We start from the raw sequence: 23,150 nt of genomic DNA, 5'->3' as shown, positions 1-23,150 counted from the left end.
ATAACCTTGTAATATCATACTTGTAGTAAATTTTTGTACCTGGTCCAATGGTTTTGTTTTTATAATAAAATCAGAACAGTACACAATATTTCAAGTGTCATCTAGCCCAGTTTTGATTACAGCTTATTTACTGTTCAATTCTATCCCTACAGATGTATTGTGGCCTTATTACCTGTGTCACATTTAGCAAGCATACACCGGCACAGTCGTTAGCACTGCTGCCTCATAGCGCCAGAGATCCGGGTTCAATTCCCACCTCCGGCGACCGACTGTGTGGAGTTTGCACGTTCTCCCCGTGTCTGCATGGGTTTCCTCTGGGTGCTCCGGTTTCCTCCCACAGTCCAAAGATGTGCAGGTCAGGTGAATTGGCCATGCTAAATTGCCCGTAGTGTTAGGTAAGGGGTAAATGTAGGGGTATGGGTTGGTTGCACTTCGGCGGGTCGGTGTGGACTTGTTGGGCCGAAGGGCCTGTTTCCACACCAAGTAATCTAATCTAATCAGTTGTGATTTATTTGCCCAGTGTTCCTTGGAATAACGTATGGGAGTTTAAAACAGGAGCAATCCTACACTTCTAATCTTCTAGGCCAAAATGTTTGAGACTTAACTGTACTCTCAAAATTCCATATGATAATGACAATTACTAAAATGGCTTACAACAAGCACACTATTTCTAATATATAATCCCTATTTTTCAGCTTTAATTTTTCATTCACCTGGACAATCGATGTTTGACATTAAAAGAAAGAATGGATGAACAAAGATGGTATTAAAATCTTACAGCTGATATTGTACTGGTGCTTTACTATCAGAAATACACATTAATAAGCATATTTCATAGGGCATGATATTAAAGACCTAAGAACAAAGTTCTATAACTCCTTAATCTATACCATGACATTAATGTTCACATGGTCAGCATACAGAATCAGAAACATTATAACATGCAACTTTACCCTAAAAAAAAACTGCAAAAATGATCTGTACTCATGATAATGCAACAGCTAAGTTTAGCAATTTATAAACTCTGATGGAACTAGTTTTAAGAATTTGTACTTTCCCCCTTTGAACAAATGAAAATGCAGAGGCCATGCGTAAAAGTTACTTAGACTTTGCAAATTATATAGAATAGACCGATTTCTTTTTAATACTGATGAATATTTAAATAAGGTCAGCAGTTTGTTGATAGTATAATCTTACTTTATTAGCAGTTTAATTTATATTTATACATTTTGAAGGAACATGTAAGACTAGACACAATTACCACATGGCAATGTATATATCTTTTATTGAATTTTAAAATCAAGTTTCATCATTGTTTTAAAATACCACATTAATTGTTTTGGGAGGGAAGGTAAGAGGTAGGGAGAAGAGTATGATCTATTTTATCTCAAATGCAAAGAAAACTGCTCAAACAAACAATCTATTTAAAACATTAATGAAAAGTAAAAAAAAAAGCAATAGGTCACTACAAAACAGTACTATCCATTATATATTTTCACATGTAACATACACTTTTTACCCCAACTGTTGGCACTTGCACATAACACATCTTAGTTTGAGGCCCATTTTTTCCAATGCAAGTTGACATACCTTATGTGAGGAAAATAATAGGAACTATACTTAAACTGCAAATATCACTGCGGGGAAACCTCAAAAGTTTTGAATCCTATGTAGAAATACAATGCACAATGTATGCTTTTTGGAGAGTTCCAGATAATTAAATCACTTACTAAATGGTAATTGGATTCAGAGTAGAAACAGTGATCAACGGAGTAATGGTATAAACATTTTTCTCTATATCTGTGTCCATATGCACACAGTACTACTTGACCATAGGAATAATGCTATATCACGACATCAAATTTTCATACTAGTGGTTCCTTAAAATGATTAGAACCAAAGAAAATATTGAAACCACAATTCATTTCAGTTAGTTCAAAGCTGGTTTATACTGTAATCTGAATGTTTATTCTGCTCATCTGATTTCATTACAAAAAAGGACAAGACAGTTAAAATAAATTTCAGAGGGGTACAAATAACAAAGAGATGCAGTACTTTAAAAAATATAACTGGCACAAGATGTCTCTGGTATATGCTGGAGCAAAGTGCAACAGAATTGTTTAATAGCACTGCACGTCTGGAAGCAATAATGGTCACCCTAGGGGCTTGTGAAGAAAAGAAAAGTCAAATAGTAGCATCTTTATCCCCATTTCTATGGTCTGAAATGATGATAGAGATTACATAGTTATGCATTACCTCTGTCACCTTAACAAATACACAATAAAAATACAAACCGAATATATATATGCGCAACAAATAGTTAAGGTAAAAATTTGTATAGAAAATTACAAAGGGTAGATGCATAAGGATCTGCAATGTGTCAAAGAAGTTTTATGTAATAGTTAACTTTGAAACTTCAAGGTTAATTACAATCAACACAGTCATTTGGCAGATGACCCTTAACATTTAGCAAGAAAAAAATGGCTTTTAATAAATTGAAAAAATAGATTAAGACTTCAGATCCCATTTTTTTTTTTACAATATTCCTCTTTTATAAAGAGCTTAATGATACACAGAAATGCATACTTTGACATTTAAATGGCAAACAGCTAGTTTACTAATCAGCTTTTAGAATGCACACCAGTGACCCTTTACGGCTGAAATATGCTTTTGTATCAGAAAATGCAATGCATCGAATTAGAAAATTGCTATGAAATTTAATAGAAAAGAGATTTATCACAATAAATTGCGTTCAAGATGTACATACTTTCTCATTCTGAACTGGATCATCCCCAAATCTTTTTAATTTTCAAGATTTCCTCATCAGTCTTGCATAGCTATTTCCCTGTGTATATAATCTATCATGAGTGCTAGTTTTGAAAATTTGCTACATGTGGTGAGTATCTGCAAAATGTACATGCAACATTGCCAGTGTTCAATAGATATATGAATACTGTATTACAAATACATAGAAAATAAGGCATTTTAGTGACATTGTCACTTTTCCATAATACATGAATTTTTTTTAACCACACTGATAAAAAGACTGCAGAAAAAGCTCAAAATTTACTAGCTTTTTACTCCATTATAAAATCACGAACACATTGCTTTTTCTATAAACGGCATTTTTCAGTCCATACAGTCATCTCCACCAATAGTGACTAACTGTATATCAGTATTATGTAACATTTCTTCAGTATTTGCACCATCAGAATGGTCAGTTCCAATCGCTTCCATATGGCCCTGCTGAATGCTCGCTATTACAGGTGACATAATAGTTCCTCCTGAAGTAAGGATACCAACATCAGAGGCGGAGGTCACTTCCATTGATGATATAGCTGCACTGTTGTGGCTGGAGAGGTTGGCTCTCTTGTTCTGGTGTGTTTTGATGTGCTTTGAAAGATGGTCACTTCTTATAAAACGTTTGGAACATTCTGGACAGACAAACTTCTTCTCACCTGCAGGGTATAAATTGAGACTTTTATAAAGAATCAAACATTTGTATAATTTGTAAGGAAGGAAATACAGATGCAAACTGAATAAGATGAGATTAATTTGTGGAATACTTTGCAACTGTACACTTCTGTAATTAAAAATCTAAACAAAACTCAATGAAAGTATTACTTCAACATATAACACTTACATCTGCATTTAATTCCTGTCCATACTTACAATGCACAAATCAAGGTGTACTTTTCAAAGCAAATCATGAACTCATCAACAGCTTGACACCATACCAAGGTAAGCAGTCTGATAGACATATATCCATCTCCAATGCTCACTCACAGTGGTATGTACCACCTTACAAGATGCACTGCAGAAATTCACTGAGGCTTCTTAGACAGCATCTACTAAACTCGTGACCACTACCAACGAGAAAGCAGAGGGCACGAGATACATGGGGACACCTGCAGATTCACCTCAAAGCCACTTGGCATCCTGTCTTGGAAATAGATCATGGTTCCTTCATTGTCGAAAGATCTCCCTAATAGCATCTTATGGGTTTCTACACAAAATAGACTTCTGTGGTTCAAGAAGGCATCTCACCACCCCAAGGGCAACTAGAACTGGCAGTAAGTGCCCATCACATCACATTAATAAAAAACATACTTCCAAAACAAATTGCTATGATACTTTCTACTTATGACAACACTGCAGACTCAATTGTGTCTTCCAGATTCTGTCCACACAGTAAAGAAACTTTTCCAAATTATGGAATTTTGTTATCAAGCTAAAAGAAAACTCCAAAAAGATACAAAATCTAAGATTCACTTTGTGCTATAGTCCCATTTCTTCAACAAGTTCTCACCTTATTTCATCTAAAGATTACATTTGGTCTTGCCTTGGTGTGTAAACGAAATTGGACCATTCATTACCTTTCTCACCAGTGTCAGACTAAAAGTGGTGGCAGAAATATGTTATATTACCCAAGAGGATGCATATAGTGCCAAACACTAGGAACAGAGGTTTGGGGAGGGGTTTGTCTGTCAACAGTGAGGTTCGTAGAATATAGAGCAGTACATCAGAGGAACAGGCCCTTCGGCCCATGATGATATGCTAAACATGACGCCAAATTAAATCAATCCTTTCTGCATACTCTTGGCCCATATCGCTCAATATCTTGCATATTCATGTGCTTATCTAAAAGCCCCTTAAATGCCCCTATAATATCTGCCTCCTCCACCAATCCTGGCAGCACATTCCAGACTCCTACCACAAAGAAAACCTTACCTCTCACATTTCCTTTGAGCCCCAACCTTAAATGCATACCCTCTAATATTAAATATTGCAACTCTAGGAAAAAGAATCTGACCAGGTAAAAACAATGACTGGAAACCAGATTCTGGATTAGTGGTGCTGGAAGAGCACAGCAGTTCAGGTAGCATCTGAGAAGCAGTAAAATCAACGTTTCGGGCAAAAGCCCTTCATCAGGAATACAGGCAGAGAGCCTGAAGGGTGGAGAGATAAGTAGCATAGAGTACAATAGGTGAGTGGGGGAGGAGGTGAAGGTGATAGGTCAGGGAGGAGAGGGTGGAGTGGATAGGTGGAAAAGGAGATAGGCAGGTAGGACAAGTCCGGACAAGTCATGGGGACAGTGCTGAGCTGGTAGTTTGGAACTAGGAGGTGGGGGGGGGGGGGAAATGAGGAAACTGTTGAAGTCCACATTGATGCCCTGGGGTTGAAGTGTTCCGAGGCGGAAGATGAGGCGTTCTTCCTCCAGGCGTCTGGTGGTGAGGGAGGGGAGGTGAAGGAGGTCCAGGACCTCCTTGTCCTCGGCAGAGTGGGAGGGGGAGTTGAAATGTTGGGCCACAGGGTGGTGTGGTTGATTGGTGCAGGTATCCCGGAGATGTTCCCTAAAGTGCTCTGCGAGGAGGCGTCCAGTCCCCCCAATGTAGAGGCGACTGCATCGGGAGCAACGGATACAATAAATGATATTAGTGGATGTGCAGGTATCTGACCGTCAACCCTAACTGTGCATCTCAATTTTATAGGACTTCTTTCAAGTCTCCCTTCAGCCACTACATCTCCAGAGAAAACAAAGTTTTTCTGCCCTCTCCTTAAAACTCACTCTCTAATCCAGGCACATTCCTGGCAAACCTCTCCTTGCACCCTCTTCAAAGCCTTCCTATCTTTGCTGTAATGTGGCAACCAGAATTGAATGCAATAAGTGTGGCTTAACCAAAGTCTTATAAAGTTACAACATGACTCTTATACTCAATTCCCTTACCAATAAAGCTAACTATGCCATAAACCTTCTGTACCACCCTGTGCTCGCTTGGCCATTTTCAGGGGACTATGGACTTGAACCCAAAGATCCCTCTGTACATTAATGTTGTACAGGGTCTTGCCATTAACTGGATACTTTTACTTAAAATTTGTTCTCCCAAAGAGCAGCACCTTATACTTAGATTAAACTGAAACTGCTATCTCCCCCCGCCCCCACCATATCTACAACTCATCCCTAGCCTGCTGTAACCCTTGAGAACCTTCTAAGCGATCTACAACTTCTCTGTTCTTTGTGTCATTCACAAACTTACTAATTACCCATCTACATTTTCATTCAAGTCATTCATATATAACCAACAGCGAAAGATTCCAATACAGACCTTCCGGAACACTAGTCACAGACCTCTAGCCAGAAAAACACCCTTTCACCACTATCCTCTGCCTTCCATGGGAAAACCAATTCTGAATCTAAACAGCCAAATCAGCATGGATCCTATGCATCATAAATTTTCTGGGTGAGCCTACCATGGAGGGACCTTGTTGAAAACCATACTAAAAGTCCACATAGACAATGTCCACTGTTCTACCCTCAAACACCTTCAAACAGGTTAGTATGACAGGACCTGTCCTCACAAAGCTATGCTTTTTCCAAATGCACGTAAATCCCATCACTAAAGAATTTTCTCCAATAGAATTCCAACCACAGATTCAAGACTCACCAGTCTATAGTTTCCTGGATCATTCCTATTGCCCTCTTGAACAGAGGAACAACATTAACTATTCACTAGTCCTCCAGGACCTCTCCAGTGGCTAGTGAGGATACAAAGATCTTGGTAAAGGCCCCAGAAATCTCCTCTTGCCTCTCTCAATAATCTGGTTCAAAAAAGTTCTTACCTTCAGGTTCAATAGACTATTACGAAGAAATGGAACAATGAGATTGTTCCGATTTTAATTTTGCTTTAAAACTGTTTTTCACTACAGTTTCACAGAAGTTGTGTGCTGCTTTAAAGTTTGGGTGAAGATTTGTAGCTCGGGTGCTCGTTGTTGTGGTTCTGTTTGCCGAGCTGGAAATTTCTGTTGCAAACGTTTCGTCCCCTGTCTAGATGACATCCCCAGTTCTTTGTTTGGCTTGCCCTATAATGGTAGTGTAGTCCCAGTCGACACTATATAGGACAAACAGGAAGACAGCTAACGATCCGCATCCATGACCATCAACTAGCCACGAAACGACACGACCAGCTATCCTTAGTAGCCATGGCACTCATCCACAAACTCCATCAACAAACACATCGACCTGGACCCAATATACCGGCCACTACAGCGGACAGCTGAAACTGACAACCGGAAGTGGCAGGGACAGGTCACTATAAATGCCGGAGGAAACACCACAGAAGCGCTTCACAGGAGGCTCCCAAGCACTGAGGATGTCACCTAGACAGGGGACGAAACGTTTGCAACAAAAATTTCCAGCTGCTTTAAAGTTCACCAGAAAATCAAAGTTGCCCAAAAGGCCAGTAGCAACAGCTCCTATTGACAGCCTCACAACATTTGTCAGCATAGTGCTCTAGGTTGAAAATCTATTAAAATAAAAATGGTAAATGAAATCCCTGGAATCATTTTAGAGACAACAGATTCTGAGAGGGGGTCCTTTAAAGTTTAGTGCCATGAAATTAAATACTATTATATATCTCAATTCTATTACACGATGCATAAATCGCAGTTTAAATTCTCATACTCAAAGATAGGCACAATTCTGATAACAGAGTCATATAGCATTGAAACAGACCCTTCGATTCATGCCTACCATGTTCCCAAACTAAACAAATCCCAACTACCTGCACTTGGCCCACACACCTCCAAACCTTTCCTATTCATGTATGCATTCAAATGTCTTTTAAAACATTTTAACTGTACTTGCTTCCACCAATTTCTCTGGCAATCATTCCACAGAACCACTATATGTAAAGGTTGCCCCTCGTGCCCTTTTCAAAATTTTTCTTCTTTCACTTCAAACATATGCTCCCTAGTTTTACACTCTTTCCCCATCTTATTGTCATTCACCTGATCAATGCCCTTCATGATCTTATAATCCTCTAAGGTCACCCTTCAATTTCCTACACTCCAGTGAAGAATCCCAGCCTTTCCAATTTATTTTTGTATCGCAAACCCTTCATTCCCAGCAACATCCTGATAAATGCTTTGTGGTTATCATAAGCCTAGAATTCTCAAACCTCCCAATAACTGCAAGAAAACAAAAGTGGAGACTGACACAAAAGTATTGGCTCACTGTCACCCATTTTACTCGATAGAAAGGCAGAGGACACAATTAAGACTTCAAAATAGCTGGCTATAGCAAGGTCGAGCTTCAGTTATGAAGACTGGAGAAAATGGCAGAGAAAAGACAATTGAAAGGAGATTTGACGCTATTCAAAAATCATTGTGTACTGTATTCTGGGAAGTAGATATGGAGAAAGTTACAAGGATCAAGAACAAGAGGACAAAGATTTGATGTCTCGGCTATAAAGCAAAGTGATATGAGGAACAATGCTTGTTCAGAGAGTTGGAGTGCATTGCAAACAAGTTTTGTGGGGTAAAATTGAGGACAAGAGTACAGAGTTGGTTCACAGTAAATCAGTAACCTGTTTTACACTGCACAAGATTCAAGAGGTTTTTCCACTTGAATTTTGTCATTCTGTCCACTTATCTATAATCACATTCAAATCGGCACTTTGAGTTTTTGAAGTATTATAGCATGATAAATGGTGATGCACAGATGTTGTTAGAACTTTCACTAATGTTCATTTTTATTCTTTTCCCAATTTTGGTTTGGAATTGTGGACTGGGAATTGTGGGTTGATACCTACTTTTGGACTTTGGCAAACAGCTTATGGCAAAAAAGGGACAGACCAAACAAGCTTTCATTTGAGATACGAGGCCTGAAGGTTAAATGCAGGATGATTTTTGATTTAAAGTGTCCCGACAGACATAGCAACCCTGTGTTTAAGCAGATAGCAGAAGTTGACTATTTATGAGACCATTACCTGGGAAATGTTCCAGCAAGTGTGGAAAATACTGTATATTCAAGCAAATGTTGAATGGTAACTGAAGCCTTGAGGGGAGTCTGTCAGTCTATCAGGTCTGGTCCACAGGTGAAGCTGTTTTTTTAAACCGTGTTCTCTAGGAGAATTTAGCTGCTTACATGCAATAAAGATTTGAAAGCTCCCTGCCTCATGTCCCTCAGCTTTCAGAACAGTAGAAAGCGGAGTTTAAAATATTATTAGGTGTGCCTGAGTGAACTGAAAAAGTGACTTTGATCAATATTTCCAGAAGAGCATTCAAGCTCACATCTATGCTTATGGAACAACGTGTCGTGAAAACTATTTAAGTCAGCTTTTTAAAAAAATGTTCTTGTGTTTTGTCTTTGTGACTGGGGTTTGGAAACAAATGTTTTGTGTTTAAAAGCATAAACATTAGATTATGTTTAATGTTTTCCTCAAGTTATTGCATATTTAGTAAATTGTGAAGTCTTGTGTTTAATATGCAATATTAGTGTCGAGAATGAATTATTCAACCGTTTGCTTGGAAACCACTGGAGTAGCTATTGAGGATCCTTGAAGGTTTTAATTTTACTGCGCTGCAAATGCAGAATGGCTGATACTGTTCAGGTGAACAGTCTTCATGTCACATCACAATATCAAAATATATCGTAGTGATAAGCAATAGAGACTTCAAACTTGATCAAGAAACCATAGATATAATTATCAACCACTCAGACTTTGTCCTCTGGCCCTTTAAAAGTTATATCATGACTCTGGATTTTAGAGCTTAGGTGGACGTTTCATAACATCTCTAGTCGTCACAAGGCTGAGAATCATGTGGATAATATGTTTAGATGAGTGGTAACACCATAGGTCAATGGTCTGGAGGAAAGAAGGGAACAGGTGACCACCAGTCAAAGAGGAACAGGCAGGCAATGAAGGAGTTCCCTGGGTTCACGTTTACAACTCTGTTTTCCTGTTTAGAAGGCGATGAGTGTGTTAGTTTCTCAAGGAAGTGCCAACAGTGCCAAGCTTCAGGCATCATTAGCGGCCTGACAATTCAGGAGGTGAGGAAGAAAAGCAATAGTAATTATTGGATTTATTAGTTGGCAGAACAGATATTCCATTCTAAGGCTGCAGAAAGAACTCCCAAGATGGTGTGTGGCCTACCTATTGCCAGGGTCAAGGATGTCATTAAGCAGCTACAGGGTATCCTGAAGGGGAGTGTTATTACACAAAATTGGTACCAACAACATAGATAGAATGAGGGATAAAGACTTGCATCAAGAATTCAGGGAGATAAGCAGCAGATTAAATAGCAGAACTTCAAACAGTTATAATTTCAAGATTACTCCAGGCAGCACATGCCAGTAAGTACAAACATTGGAGAATAAGGCAGATGAATGTGGCCAGAGTTGGCACAGGAGAAAGTTTTCGATTCCTACATCACTGGATTTCCATAAACAGCAGTGTTTGCACCAAAACGAGAAGGGAATCAAAATTCTTTTGAGCGTTTTCTTGTTGGGTGACACAGCATACCTTAGAAACAAACTTAAGGAGCAATTCAGACATACCAAGTTTCAAGGGATTAAGGTGAGGTTGAATGGGCCATACTTCAATGCTAGATATATTATAGATAAAACAGATGAGCTAGAGACTCTGACTGACTCGTGGAACTGCAACGTTGTTGCCAGAGACAGGTGGTTGAGGAAGGGACAGGACTGGTAACTCAACATTCTGGGGTAGAGGATCTTCAGGCAGGACAGGGTGGGTGTAAAAAAGGTAGTGTGGTGTTGCAGTATTAATGAATCAGTTACTATTGGAAGAATAGATTATCTTGGAGCATTCAATTAGTTCAAGGATTGGTCAAATGAGTTTTGTGCATAGAACCTAGGAATAAAAAGGGGGCAGTCTGATGGGAGAGCAATATAGGCCCCCAAAAAGCCAGTGGACAATTAATGAACAGATATGTAGATAATTCACTGGTGTACAAAATAAATGGGTTAACTGTATTAGGGAATTTCAATTTCCCTAACATTAATTGGGGTTATCACAGCATAAAGGGTTTAGAGGGTGGCAAATTTCTTGAAATGTATTCAGGAGAGTTTGTTTATATCAACGTGGATGGTCCAACATGGGATGCTGCAATGCTGGACTCAATTCTGGGGAACAAAGCCAGTCAGGTGCTCGAGGTGGCAGTGGAGGAGCATTTTAGTAATAGCAACCACAATACCTACGCTTTAAGTTTTCCCTTGAAAAGGAAAAAAAGATGGTGTGCAAACAATGGGAATAGCTACTGGAGGACAAATTGGGAGAGCAGATGCCCAGCATGCTTCCTTTGGGTGAAATGTAGGAGTACAAGCTCAGAGAACCTTGGATGTCTAGGAATATGCAAAACTGAATGAGGAAGAGGTATGTAACAGGTACAAAGGAAGGAAACTAACAAAACTCCAAATAGAGTACAGAAAGTGCCATGGAGGGGGGATCTTTAGAAAGCAATGAGGAGAACAAAGAGACATGAAAAGTATTGGCAAAGTGAAGGAAAATCTCAAGATATTCCACAATACTTTCAAGGGAAAAAGACTAACCAGAAAAATAGAGCCGCCAATTAGGAGCCAAGATAAGCATGCCATAGAAAGCCGGAGAACATCGGTTATGTTAAACAAATACTTCACAAGGAGGGAGATGGAGGTAGAGAATTTTGGAAAATGCTGTGTGAACTTCTTGAGCAGATCGATATAGCGAGTGAAAAGGTATTAGAAGTTTTTGCAGAATAAAATGGACAAAGCCCCACATCACGGTGAATTGTGTCCCAGCCTATTATGAGAGACAAGAGAGGAAATCACAGGGGCCCTGACCCAGATTTCCAATTTCTCTCTGGCTACTGCAGATGTGACATAGGACTGATGTACAACTTGTGGGGTTCCACCTTTGAAGAAGGGTGGTAGAGTTCGACAGGAGAATGACAGACCAGTGAGCCCCTCAAAAGCAGATGGGAAGAAACTGGAGGGGATTCTGAAGGAGAGAACTAAACGCCGATTAAAGCGACAATGCTTGATCAGGGATAGTAAGCATTGCTTTGTCATTCAGAGATAATGTCTAGCTGACTTTTGAGAGGTTGCAACTAAGTGTGTGTCAAAGGCCTTACTGAAATACGTACAAAACTAAGTCACAAGAGGGAAACTGATAAAGTAGATAAAAGCACATGGGATTCAGGATAACTTGGCAAGTTGGATCCAAAACTAGCTTCGTGGCAGGAAGTAGTAGTGTCAGAAAGCTGTTTGATAAACTAATGCCAGTGCGCATGACATACCACAGGAATCAGTTCTGGGTCTCTCATTGTTTGTGATATCAAAGAGAATATGGGTGAGTTGGTGGTGTTTTTTTTGGGGGGGGTGCGCAGCACGACGTGCGCATTGAAGGAGCTTAGCTCGTGGATAACAAACATTGGCTTGGTGGTTTACAATGAGGAAATAGGAGGATAAGAAGGACTATATATAAACTGATTAGTCAGATGGACAGATCAGTGGCAGATGGAATTTAACCAGGCGAAGTGTGAGGTGGTACACTTTGGGGAAAAAGGGAACAAGAGAATATTCAATGAATGGTAGGAAGCGCCAAGGAACAGATGGATCTTGGGATACTTGTCCACAAATTGCTGAAGGTGACTGGGCAGGTTAAAAGGTAGCATTTAAGAATCTTGCCATTATCAGTCATGGTACAGATTAGAAGCACAAGGACTTTGTGTTACTGCTATACGAACTCTGTTTAGGCCACAACTGCAATACTTAGAGATCTGGTCATTACACTATAGGAAAGATGCAACTACACTGGAGCAGGTGCAGAAGAGATTCACCAGGATGTTGAGTGGGATGGAGCATTTTAGGTACGAACAGAAACTGGATAATCACAGTTTGTTTTCTTTGAAGCAGAGAAGGTTAAGGGGGGACCTGATAAAAGTATAAAAGATTATGAGGGTGGACAGAAAGCAGCTGTTCCCCTTTTGTTGAATCATCAGGAAAAAAGGATCTTACTTTTAATGGTGCAAGCCAGAAAGCTCAAAGGAGATTTGAGAAAATACTTTTTTTTTCAGCCAGAGAATAGTCAGGGTCTGGAATGCACTACCTGGGAAAGTAGTTAAGGCAGGTAACCTCTCAATCTTTAAAAAAAAATACTTGGATAAGCACTTGAAATATCATAACATTCCGTGCTATGGGCCTAATGCTGGAAAGTAAGACTCGTATAGATTTAGTGTAGTTTTGGTGATACACTGACTTGACAGGTCCGAGTTTCTTTTCTATACTATACTATGAAACACTAATAAGCTACAAGGTCTCTCACTAACAGTGAAGATCCATGTTGTTCAAACATTCTACTTTGTTTTGAGTCGTCATATGTACGTGCTGCACTGAGATTACTGGTTAAATAGAATTCAAGTACACTTAAATGAAATAATTATACAGAATATCATTGCAGTCAGGCAGGAGAAAGTCTTCAAGAACCCATGCAGTTTTCACTGCATTGCAATTTTCCATCCCCCAACTAGGAATTCATATTGAATTAATTGTAGTGTTCTACGTTCTAATAAGCTAACGAGTCAGTCACCAAAATTTATCTACATGTTATAAACTAATAAGGATAATTTCCTATAAATTTGTACACTCTGCTCTGTTTAAGACTATGGTGCAATCTGCAGCATATACAAACTATTACTGCATTAGATTGACATCAAGAGCAGCAACAATTACTCATGCCACATTTATCAATGATATTTCTATCCGTTTGCTAACAACGGGCATAACCATTTTGCCAGGACCTTTCTGCAATTGTTTAATGAACTGATTTTTCTCCCTGGCCTTAACACATGCTTTCTCATACTGTTTTGTTACTCAACCCACCTCCCAGCCAATTTTTAAAGGGTCCTGTAAAACTGTAGTTGATATTTCAATTTGATTTGTGTGGATGAAACAGTGGGACAAATGAAATAGGAAAAATAGCTTGAAATAAAAACCAATTAGGTTGGAAGGCTACTCAAGAGCAAATATTGTTTTTCACCAACGGTTCACAAGTGTAAAATTGTTCTTATTACTGTTTATCTTTCACATTGTGTATTAAGTGTGTCAGGCAGATGAACTTAGGGCTTGGATTGGTGCCTGGGAGTATGACATTATTGCCATCACAGAGAGTTGGTTGCAGGAAGGGCATGATGATTGGGACAGGGAGGTAAGTAAAAGAGTTGCATTGCTGGTCAGGGACGATATCACGGCTGTGCTAAAGGAGGACACTACGGCGGTCTTGGATAGTGAGGCATTATGGGTGGAGCTGAGAAATAAGAAGGGTGCAGTTACATTGTTGGGGCTGTATTACAGACCTCCCAACAGTGAGCGTGAGGTAAAAGAACAAATAGGTAAACAGATTACGAATAAATGTAGAGGCAATAGGTAGTGGTGATGGGAGATTTTAATTTTCCCAACATTGACTGGGATACACTTGGCGTCAGAGGTCTGGATGGAATAGAATTTGTACGAAGCATCCAGGAGAGTTTTCTATAACAGTATGTCAATAGTCCAACGAGGGAAGGGGCCATATTGGACCTGGTATTGGGGAATGAGCCAGGACAAGTGGTAGAAGTTGCAGTGGGGGATTTCTAGCATCCAGGAGAGTTTTCTATAACAGTATGTCAATAGTCCAACGAGGGAAGGGGCCATATTGGACCTGTATTGGGGAATGAGCCAGGACAAGTGGTAGAAGTTGCAGTGGGGGATTTCTTTGGGAACAGTGACCACAATTCTATAAGTTTTAGAGTACTTGTAAAGAAGAGAGTGGTCCTAAGGGAAGAATACTAAACCGGGCCAAGGCCAATTATATCAAAATTAGGCAGGAGCTGGGAAATGTGTACTGGGCACAGCTATTTGAAGGGAAGTCCACATTTGAGATGTGGAAGACTTTCAAAAATAGGTTAAAGATGGTGCAGGACAGGCATATCCCATTGAAGGCAAAGGATAGGAAGGGCAAGATTCGTGAACCGTGGATGAGAGGAGAAATTGTACGACTAGCCAAGAGAAAAAGGGAAGCATACATAAGGTCTAAGCAGCTAAGAACAGAACGGGCCCTGGAGGAATAGTGGAAGAGTAGGACAAGTCTTAAAATAAGTAATCAAGCGGGCTAAAAGGGGTCATGAAATAGCTTTAGCAAGCAGAATTAAGGAAAATCCCAAAGCATTTTATTCTTATATAAGAAACAAGCGGGTAACTAGAGAAAGGATTGGTTCACTAAAAGAGAATGAAGGAAGGCGGTGTGCCAAACCTGAGAGAATGGGTGAGATTCTGAATGATTACTTTGCATCAGTGTTCACTGAGGTGATGAATCTTGAGATTAGAGATAGAAGTTTGATTACTCTGGATCACGTTGGCATAAGTAGGGAAGATGTGTTATGTATGCTAGAGGTTATTAAGGTGGACAAATCCCCAGCACCGGATGGGATCTATCCCATGTTGCTGAGGGAGGCAAGAGAGGAAATAGCTGGGGCCCTGACAGATATCTTTGTGACATCCTTAAATACAGGTGAGGTGCCGGAGGACTGGATGGTTGGTCATGTCCCCCTGTACAAGAAGGGTAGTAGGTATATTCCAGGTAACTACAGATTAGTGAGCCTGATGTCAGTGGTGGGGAAGTTGCTGGAGAGGGTACTGAGAGATAGGATCTATTTATACTTAGAAAAGAATGAGCTTATCAGTGATAGGCAATATGGTTTTGTGCAGGGGAGATCGTGCCTTACCAACTTAAGAGTTCTTCGAGGAAGTGACCAAGTTGTTAGATGAAGGAAGGGCTATTGAGGTCATATACGTGGACTTTACTAAGGCGTTTGATAAGGTACCCCATTGTAGACTAATGGAGAAAGTGAAGTCACATGGTGTGCAGGGTGTTCTAGCTAGGTAGATAAAGAACTGGTTGAGCAACAGGAGACAGAGTAGTTGAAGGGAGTTTCTCGAAATGGAGAAAAGTGACCAGTGATGTTCCACAGGGGTCAGTATTGGGGCCACTGTTGTTTATAATATACATAAATGATCTGGAAGAGGGCACTGTTGTATGATCAGCAAGGATGCAGATGACACGAAGATTGGTGGAGTAGCAGAAAGCATAAGGGACTGTCAGAGAATACAGGAGGATATAGACAGACTGGAGAGTTGGGCAGAAAAGTGGCAGATGGATTTCATTCCAGACAAATGTGAGGTGATGCACTTAGGCAAGACTAATTCTAGAGCGAATTATACAATGAATGGAAGAGCCTTGGGAAAAATTGATGGGCAGAGGGATTCGGGAGCAGAGGTCCATTGTACCCTTAAGGTTGCTGCACAGGTGGATAGAGTGGTCAAGGTGGCATATAGTATGCTTGCCTTCATTGGAAGGGGTGTTGAGTAAAAGAGCTGGTAAGTTACGTTAAAGTTGTATTAGATGTTGGTTCGGCCGCATTTAGAATACTATGTACAGTTCCGGTTGTCACACTACCAAAAGGATATGAACGCTTTGGAGAGGGTGCAGAGGTGGTTTACGAGGATGTTGCCTGGTATGGAAGGTGCTAGCAATGAAGAGAGGTTGAGTAGGTTAGGATTGTTTTCATTAGAAAAAAGGAGATTGACAGGGGACCTAATTGAGGTTTACAAAATCATGAAGGGTATAGACAGGGTGGATAGGGATAAGCTTTTCCCCAGGGTGAAGGATTCAATAATGACAGGTCATGCTTTCAAGGTGAGAGGTGGAAAGTTTAAGGGGGATACACGCGGTAAGTACTTCAGAGGGTGGTGGGTGTTTGGAATGCGTTGCCAGCAGAGGTGGTAATGGCAGGCCCCGTAGATTCATTTAAGATGCGCCTGGACAGATGCATAAGTAGGTAGGGAGCAGTGCTTTGAAATTGACCAACAGGTTAAAGTACATTTTCATCGGCTCAGGCGTGAAGGGGCCGAAGGGCCTGTTCATGGGCTGTAAATTTTCTTTGCTCTTTGTTCTATAAGACTTAAATAGTAATCGCCTCCACCTTTTGCTTCTACTCCAAATTCTTGAGCATACTGTCACTCTCCAGATCCACCCTATCTTTCCCACTACTGCATCTGAACTCCTCCAGATTTTTGCCCATTCACATCACAAACAGTCCTAAGCAAATCTTGAATGACAATTGACTGTACGTAGCATCCAATTAACACTACCCCAACTTGTCATTTGGACCCCATTTCCTCTTCGATATAAAGGCTTATTTTTCTTCCTTTGTCCCTGGTTGCTGAAACTCTCAATATTTTCAGCTGCAAGACTTAACCCTGCAAGTGTTTAAATTTTCTCTCATTCAAACTGCTACCTGTTCTCAATGGGCTATTTTGCTTCCTGATGTTCACTGATACTTCAAACTTAAGCTCGTGTTCAAAATTTTGAAATGACTCCCCTACTACTGTTGTCATCTTGTGTTGCAAGAAACTATTCCCAAACAATCTATTTCTGGCTCCATTGCCTTCTGCCTTCATTTGCAACCATGGGATGGCATCCATCTGATCAACTATCTAGCCTCAAATCACTGGAATAGCCCATCTCAGCTGCCCCCTTTAATACCCTCTGGGGGGGGGGGGGGGTTTGGTCACTATTTAATACTCTTCCACTTTGGCTCAGTATTCATTTACTTTTTCCATCATAGACAAATTATTTGGTTATATTAAAGATAAAAGGTACACAATCCTTTATCCCAAACGCTTGGGACCAATTGGCTTTTGGAATTTTTCAGAATAAGTGACAGTTCAACAGTGAAATTATAAAAACTCTTACCAAACAACAGACTAACAGTGAGTACGATAGGCCCTGAGACAGAATTGAGGCCTGCCAGTGCTAGGCCATGCCCCCATGTCACTTCTGAATGGCACGAATTGAGCGAGTGTGGAGTTGGTTTAACTGTTTGCACGCCAAACAACCTAGTTAATGAGAAAAACTTCACAATAAAACCTTTGGATTTTGGAGCTTTTCAGATTAAGGGTTGTTTACCTAAACTACAGAAATACAAGCTGTAAAAATAGCCAAGTGCCTACACCAACACAAGTCGTTAAGTCCAACAGACCCATGCAGGCACTCATCCACGAGCTTCCTCAACTCTACATCACATTTTTCTATGTCCTTCTCCCTCCTGTTGATTCAGATAGTCTTCACCCGAATCTGTTATCCTAACTGCTATGCTTCTAGTAATAAGTTCCATATTAGATTAGATTCCCTACAGTGTGGAAACAGGCCCTTCAGCCCAACAAGTCCACACCGACCCTCCGAAGAGTAACCCACTGAGACCTATTTCCCCCTGACTAATGCACCTAACACTATGGGCAATTTAGCATGGCCGATTCACCTGACCTACACATCTTTGGACTGTGGGAGGAAACCGGAGCACCCAGAGAAAACCCACGCAGATACAGGGAGAATGTGTAAACTCCAGAGTCACCTGAGGCTGGAATCGAACCTGGGACTCTGGTGCTGTGAGGCAGCAGTGCTAACCACTGAGCCACCGTGCCACCACAAAACACCGCTTCGCCCAAAGTGGGTCTTGAGCCCACAACCCTAAGATTAAGAGTATGAAGCTCTACCAACTGAGCTAGCCGACCTCAATATTCCCACTTGCTGCTTACAGCATCTCCCAATTTCCCACCTGTTTTATTAGTGACATTATTTATGATACCTAGTTGTAGTCACACAACTAGAAGCAACACGTCAATACCTAACATATTAAACCCTTTGACAATTTTCAAGACATGTATCAGGCCATCCTCAAATCTTGCCCTTTTCAAAGTGGAGTTTGTCAAGTCTTTATGTCACGTACATGTTTTGCACTGGTATGATCCTCGGCAAACTTTTTTGGACCTCTACAGCAACTCTGCAATTTTGTGTGTTCTGGAGGCCTGAGTGAGTCTTGGGAATTAATAATGGAGGAAAAAAGCAAAGACAGCAGACAAATTGAAAAGATATTTTGCACTGGTCTTCACCAGTGAAGATACAAGGAGCATCCTGGAAATAACTGTCAATTAGGAACTGAAAGGGCAGGAGGAACAAGAAAATTACAATTTCCAAGGAAGCAGCACTGAGTAAATTGTTGGAACAAAGTTGACAAGTCTTTAAGTCTTGATGGATTTCAACCCAGGTTCCTAAAAGTAGTAGTAGTGACATAGTTAATGTTTAAGTTTCCAAAACTCATTAGATTAATGAAAATATTCTTTCAGACCGAAAAATAGCAAATACTTTATTCAAAAGGGGAGAGAAGCAAAAAGCAGGAAATTATAGGCCAAGTAACTTTACACCTGTCATCAGGAAAATGCTAGAGGCTATTATTGAAGACGTTCCAACAGGTCACTTGGATACAGTTCAAGGTAATCAGGTGAACAACCATAGTTTTGTCAAAGGGAAATCAAGTTTAATAACTTACTGCAGTTTTGTAGTTATTTATACTGTAAACAAAGGGGAACAAGTGGATATATTCTACTTAGCTTTCCAGAGGCATTTGATAAAGTCACATCAAAAGTTACTGCAGAAAATAAAAACTCAATGTAAGAGGTAACACTTACATGGATAGAAGATTGATTTGTTAACAGGAAGCAGACAGTAGAAATAAATGTATCTTTTTCAGACTGGCAGGATGTCACAAATAGTGTGCCACAGGGGTCAGTGCTGAGGCCTCAAATCTTTACATTTTAAACAAATGATTTGGATGAAGGTGCCGATGTTATGGTAGCTAAATTTGCTGATAACAAAGATAGGTAGAAAAGTGAAACATGAAGAGGATTCAGTGGTTAGCACTGCTGCTTCATAACACCAGGGACCAAAAGGTTTGATTCCAGCCTCTGGTGACTGTCTGTGTGGAGTTTGCACATTCTCCCAGTGTCTGTGTGGGTTTCCTCCGGGTGCTCTGGTTTCCTCACACAATCCAAAGAGGTGCAGGTTAGGTGAACTGGCTATGCTAAGTTGCCCACAGTGTATAGTTTAGGTGCAGGAGTCGGGGTAAATGTAGGGGAATGGGTCTGGTTGGGATACTCTTCGGAGGGTCAATGTGGGCTTCTTGGGCCAAAGGGCTTGTTTCCACACAGTACAGATTCTAATAATTTAAACTAACCAGGAAAGCTAACAGAATGTCATGTTTTATTTTGAGGATTTCCAGTTTCTGGGATATATAGCCTACACACCAAACCAAAAAAAAAATCATGCCTCCCCCACCAATGAGTAATGGGACAGTAGCTCTACTGCCAGTAGGATGCCAAGTATTTAAGCTGTATTTCCCAACCACTGGCAGACCTAATCAATAAAATGCCTTGTTGACCCTTTGGAGCTAGTCAAAAATACTTGGGCTCAACCAGCCCATAATTGCAAGCCTTAAAAAAAGTATATCTATTAGATGGGATTCTGTTATTAGAAATAATTTGTTAAATAATCCAGACTGTTAAACAGGAAACAAATTTAAGATCATCAGCTGGGCTCACAGTCTGATGCATTTGCAATTGCTAGAAGCTACATACATACTCAGGACCCTGTTTTATGTATGCAGAAAAGAACTTGTACATGCACTGCATCATTTCCAAAGAAAGGATCATGGAGTCAGCCAAAATATGCTGCATCCCCTGGACGACAACACCCTGACCAATCAATCTAGTTGCCTGGCTTGAGAATTAAGATAAACTGAAGAAGGGCTTATGCCCGAAACGTTGATTCTCCTGTTCCTTTGATGCTGCCTGACCGGCTGCGCTTTTCCAGCAACACATTTTTAAGTTGAGAATTAAGATAGACAGTTAACCATTCTTGCTGTTCTCGCCAAATCAATGACAGCCCAACAATTCAGCACCATCTCTCATACTGCGTAAAAAGCACTGGTTTTCAAATTTGTTTCTTGCATCCTGGTTCTGACAATTGCAAGATGAAAAGCTTCGGCTTCTAGTGTATTTTTAGCAATGTTTAGGATCTGTGCTACCAAGTATTTATATTCACTCCAAGATGTAATTTCCTTCTCTAAAAAGACGAACCAAACCAAAAAAGATTACTGCTGAAAGAAGGAAAATTCTTTAATTGAAAAAGCGTGTCAATAACCAGGATGTCAACTGGCTTCTTGCCAGATTCAGATTTCGCATCTGATCCAAATTAAAAGAAGAGATCACCAGACCCATTATGCTATCCAAGAATCAGTTTTCTTGGTTAATAGGTAATCACCAACATTTGTCCACCCTCCATGTGAGTAATTCACCACAATTCAAGGGAAAATTGAGAAAATGTATGCGAGCGTTTATTTGTCATAGAGTCATAGAGATATACAGCATGGAAACAGACCCTTCGGTCCAATCCGTCCATGCCGACCAGATATCCCAACACAATCCAGTCCCACCTGCCAGCACCTGGCCCATAACACTCTATACACTTCCTATTCATATATCCATCCAAATGCCTCTTAAATGTTGCAATTGTACCAGCCTCCACCACATCCTCTGGCAGCTCATTCTATACACATACCACCCTCTGCGTGAAAAAGTTGCCCCTTAGGTCTATTTTATATCTTTCCCCTCTCACCCTAAACCTAGGCCCTCTAGTTCTGGACTCACCGATCCCAGCGAAAAGACTTTTGTCTATTTACCCTATCCATGCCCCTCAATTTTGTAAACCTCTAAGGTCACCCCTCAGCCTCCGACGTTCCAGGGAAAACAGCCCCAGCCTGTTCAGGCTCTCCCTGTAGCTCCGATCCTCCAGCCCTGGCAACATCCTTGTAAATCTTTTCTGAACCCTTTCAAGTTTCACAACATCTTTCCGATAGGAAGACCAGAATTGCACGTAATATTTCAACAGTGGCCTATGCTGTGGCGTTTTAAGTGGCAACATGACCTCCCAACTCCTATACTCAATACTCTGACCAATAAAGGGAATAATTCTTCCCATCATCTCAGAAATAACCCACAGAAGTATTTAGTGATTGAGGAAAGCAAACTTATTCATCTTGTGTAGTCCCAGTGTTGAAAAGCTCTCAACAACCTAAAAGTGCTTTCCACTGAGTGAACTGTGCAATGACGTCAGTAATTATATTTTCTATTCTAAATTAATACTGCAGTACCAATAGAATGATGACCTCACATGGACTAGAAGGAATAAATAGAATAGCTAATGTCACTATCCATATTTCTAGAAAATGGATAGCTCTAATGCCCATCAATCCTGATGCCAAATGCCTTGAGGGTCATTACCATGTCAAGTTGGAAGAGAGCTCTGCAAAGTCCACAGCATGAGAAAAAAGGGAAGCACAAACATTATCACTGCCATGAAACCTACAATTTTTAAAGTATCCTTTTACTGGGTACCTAACCCTTCTTGTAGGCAGCATTTCAATTTGGGAAATACTGTGAACTGACCGAAAGTCAGATAACATGCTGCGTAATCAAAGCAATAATTCAGGAAACATTGTTTTGCAAAAGGTGTAGCTGTACTTTTTGTAATTTATTATAAGATCTAACTTAACTTGGATATTTAGTTTAAAGGCTTCAGGAACAGAGTTCTGTTGAAGAATACTTGAGAAATAATAGTCGCAACTGACATTAATTAGTGAAATCTATTCTAGTTTTAAAAAAGTAGAAACAATAACCTGTATGTGTTTTTCTGTGTCGCTGCAGTTCATCACTGCGAGTGAATCGTTTTCCACAGATAACCCAGTTACAGACAAAAGGTCGTTCTCCTGTGTGCCAGCGAAGGTGAGCTCGAAGGTGGGATGTTTTTCCATATGTCTTTCCACAGCCAGGGAAGTGGCAAATATGTTGTTTCTTCTTGCCCAAATTATTGGAGGATCTGAGGAAAACCACAAAATCAAACAATGTGCAAGCACTTTTGTTTTGTCCTCTGAATCACAAAACATTTAACACATTTTCAAAATTTTGTGACAGAATTAACTGAAAATATTGTCATGGTAACTATGTACAAACAACCATTACACTTAAGACATGTCTGAGGAAATTGAAAAACTTTTAGCAAGGTTAGCACAAAGAAAGACTAGAGGACGAACAAGCAAATGCTTGGGTTTTACAGCCAGATTTGTTTAAATATCAAATTTGATTCCAAATTCCTTAATTTTTGATTCTCTAAATATTATGCAAATGCAGTCGTATAAAATTAACTGCCCATAAATTATTTCGGACGGTTGGACAAAATCAGAATGAGGCAACAATAGGTTATAGTCTTAATTCCTGGGTGCTGCAATGTGTTGTGGCTAGTTTAAGTAATGTTCTCCTGTAGTTGTGTATCTGTTATGAGTGAAGGGAGGGAGAGAGAGCGCGCGAGAGCAGGAGGGTGAGAGAGAGAGAGAGGAGGAGGGTGTGTGTGGAGAGAGAGAGAGAGAGAGAGAGAGGGAGA

At 40.2% G+C, this 23,150-nt stretch overlaps 1 protein-coding gene across 3 annotated transcripts in view; it reads right to left on the bottom strand.

Moving 5' to 3' along the window:
- Positions 1-1,267: 1,267 nt before the first annotated feature.
- LOC122551551 (transcription factor Sp3-like) overlaps positions 1,268-23,150 on the bottom strand; it is a 64,504-nt gene continuing 42,621 nt past the window's right edge. For all 3 annotated transcript variants that reach the window (XM_043693601.1, XM_043693600.1, XM_043693602.1), the window contains 2 exons: positions 22,390-22,589; positions 1,268-3,458 (listed from right to left, as the gene is read on the bottom strand). In XM_043693601.1, the coding sequence (XP_043549536.1) occupies positions 3,130-3,458; positions 22,390-22,589 (529 nt within the window). In that variant the 3' untranslated portion in view covers positions 1,268-3,129. The remainder of the gene's footprint in view (positions 3,459-22,389; positions 22,590-23,150) is intronic.

This window comes from Chiloscyllium plagiosum, chromosome 7 (genome assembly GCF_004010195.1).
Source record: "Chiloscyllium plagiosum isolate BGI_BamShark_2017 chromosome 7, ASM401019v2, whole genome shotgun sequence".
Lineage (NCBI taxonomy): Eukaryota > Metazoa > Chordata > Chondrichthyes > Orectolobiformes > Hemiscylliidae > Chiloscyllium > Chiloscyllium plagiosum.
This window is presented reverse-complemented; position numbering and strand designations above follow the sequence as displayed.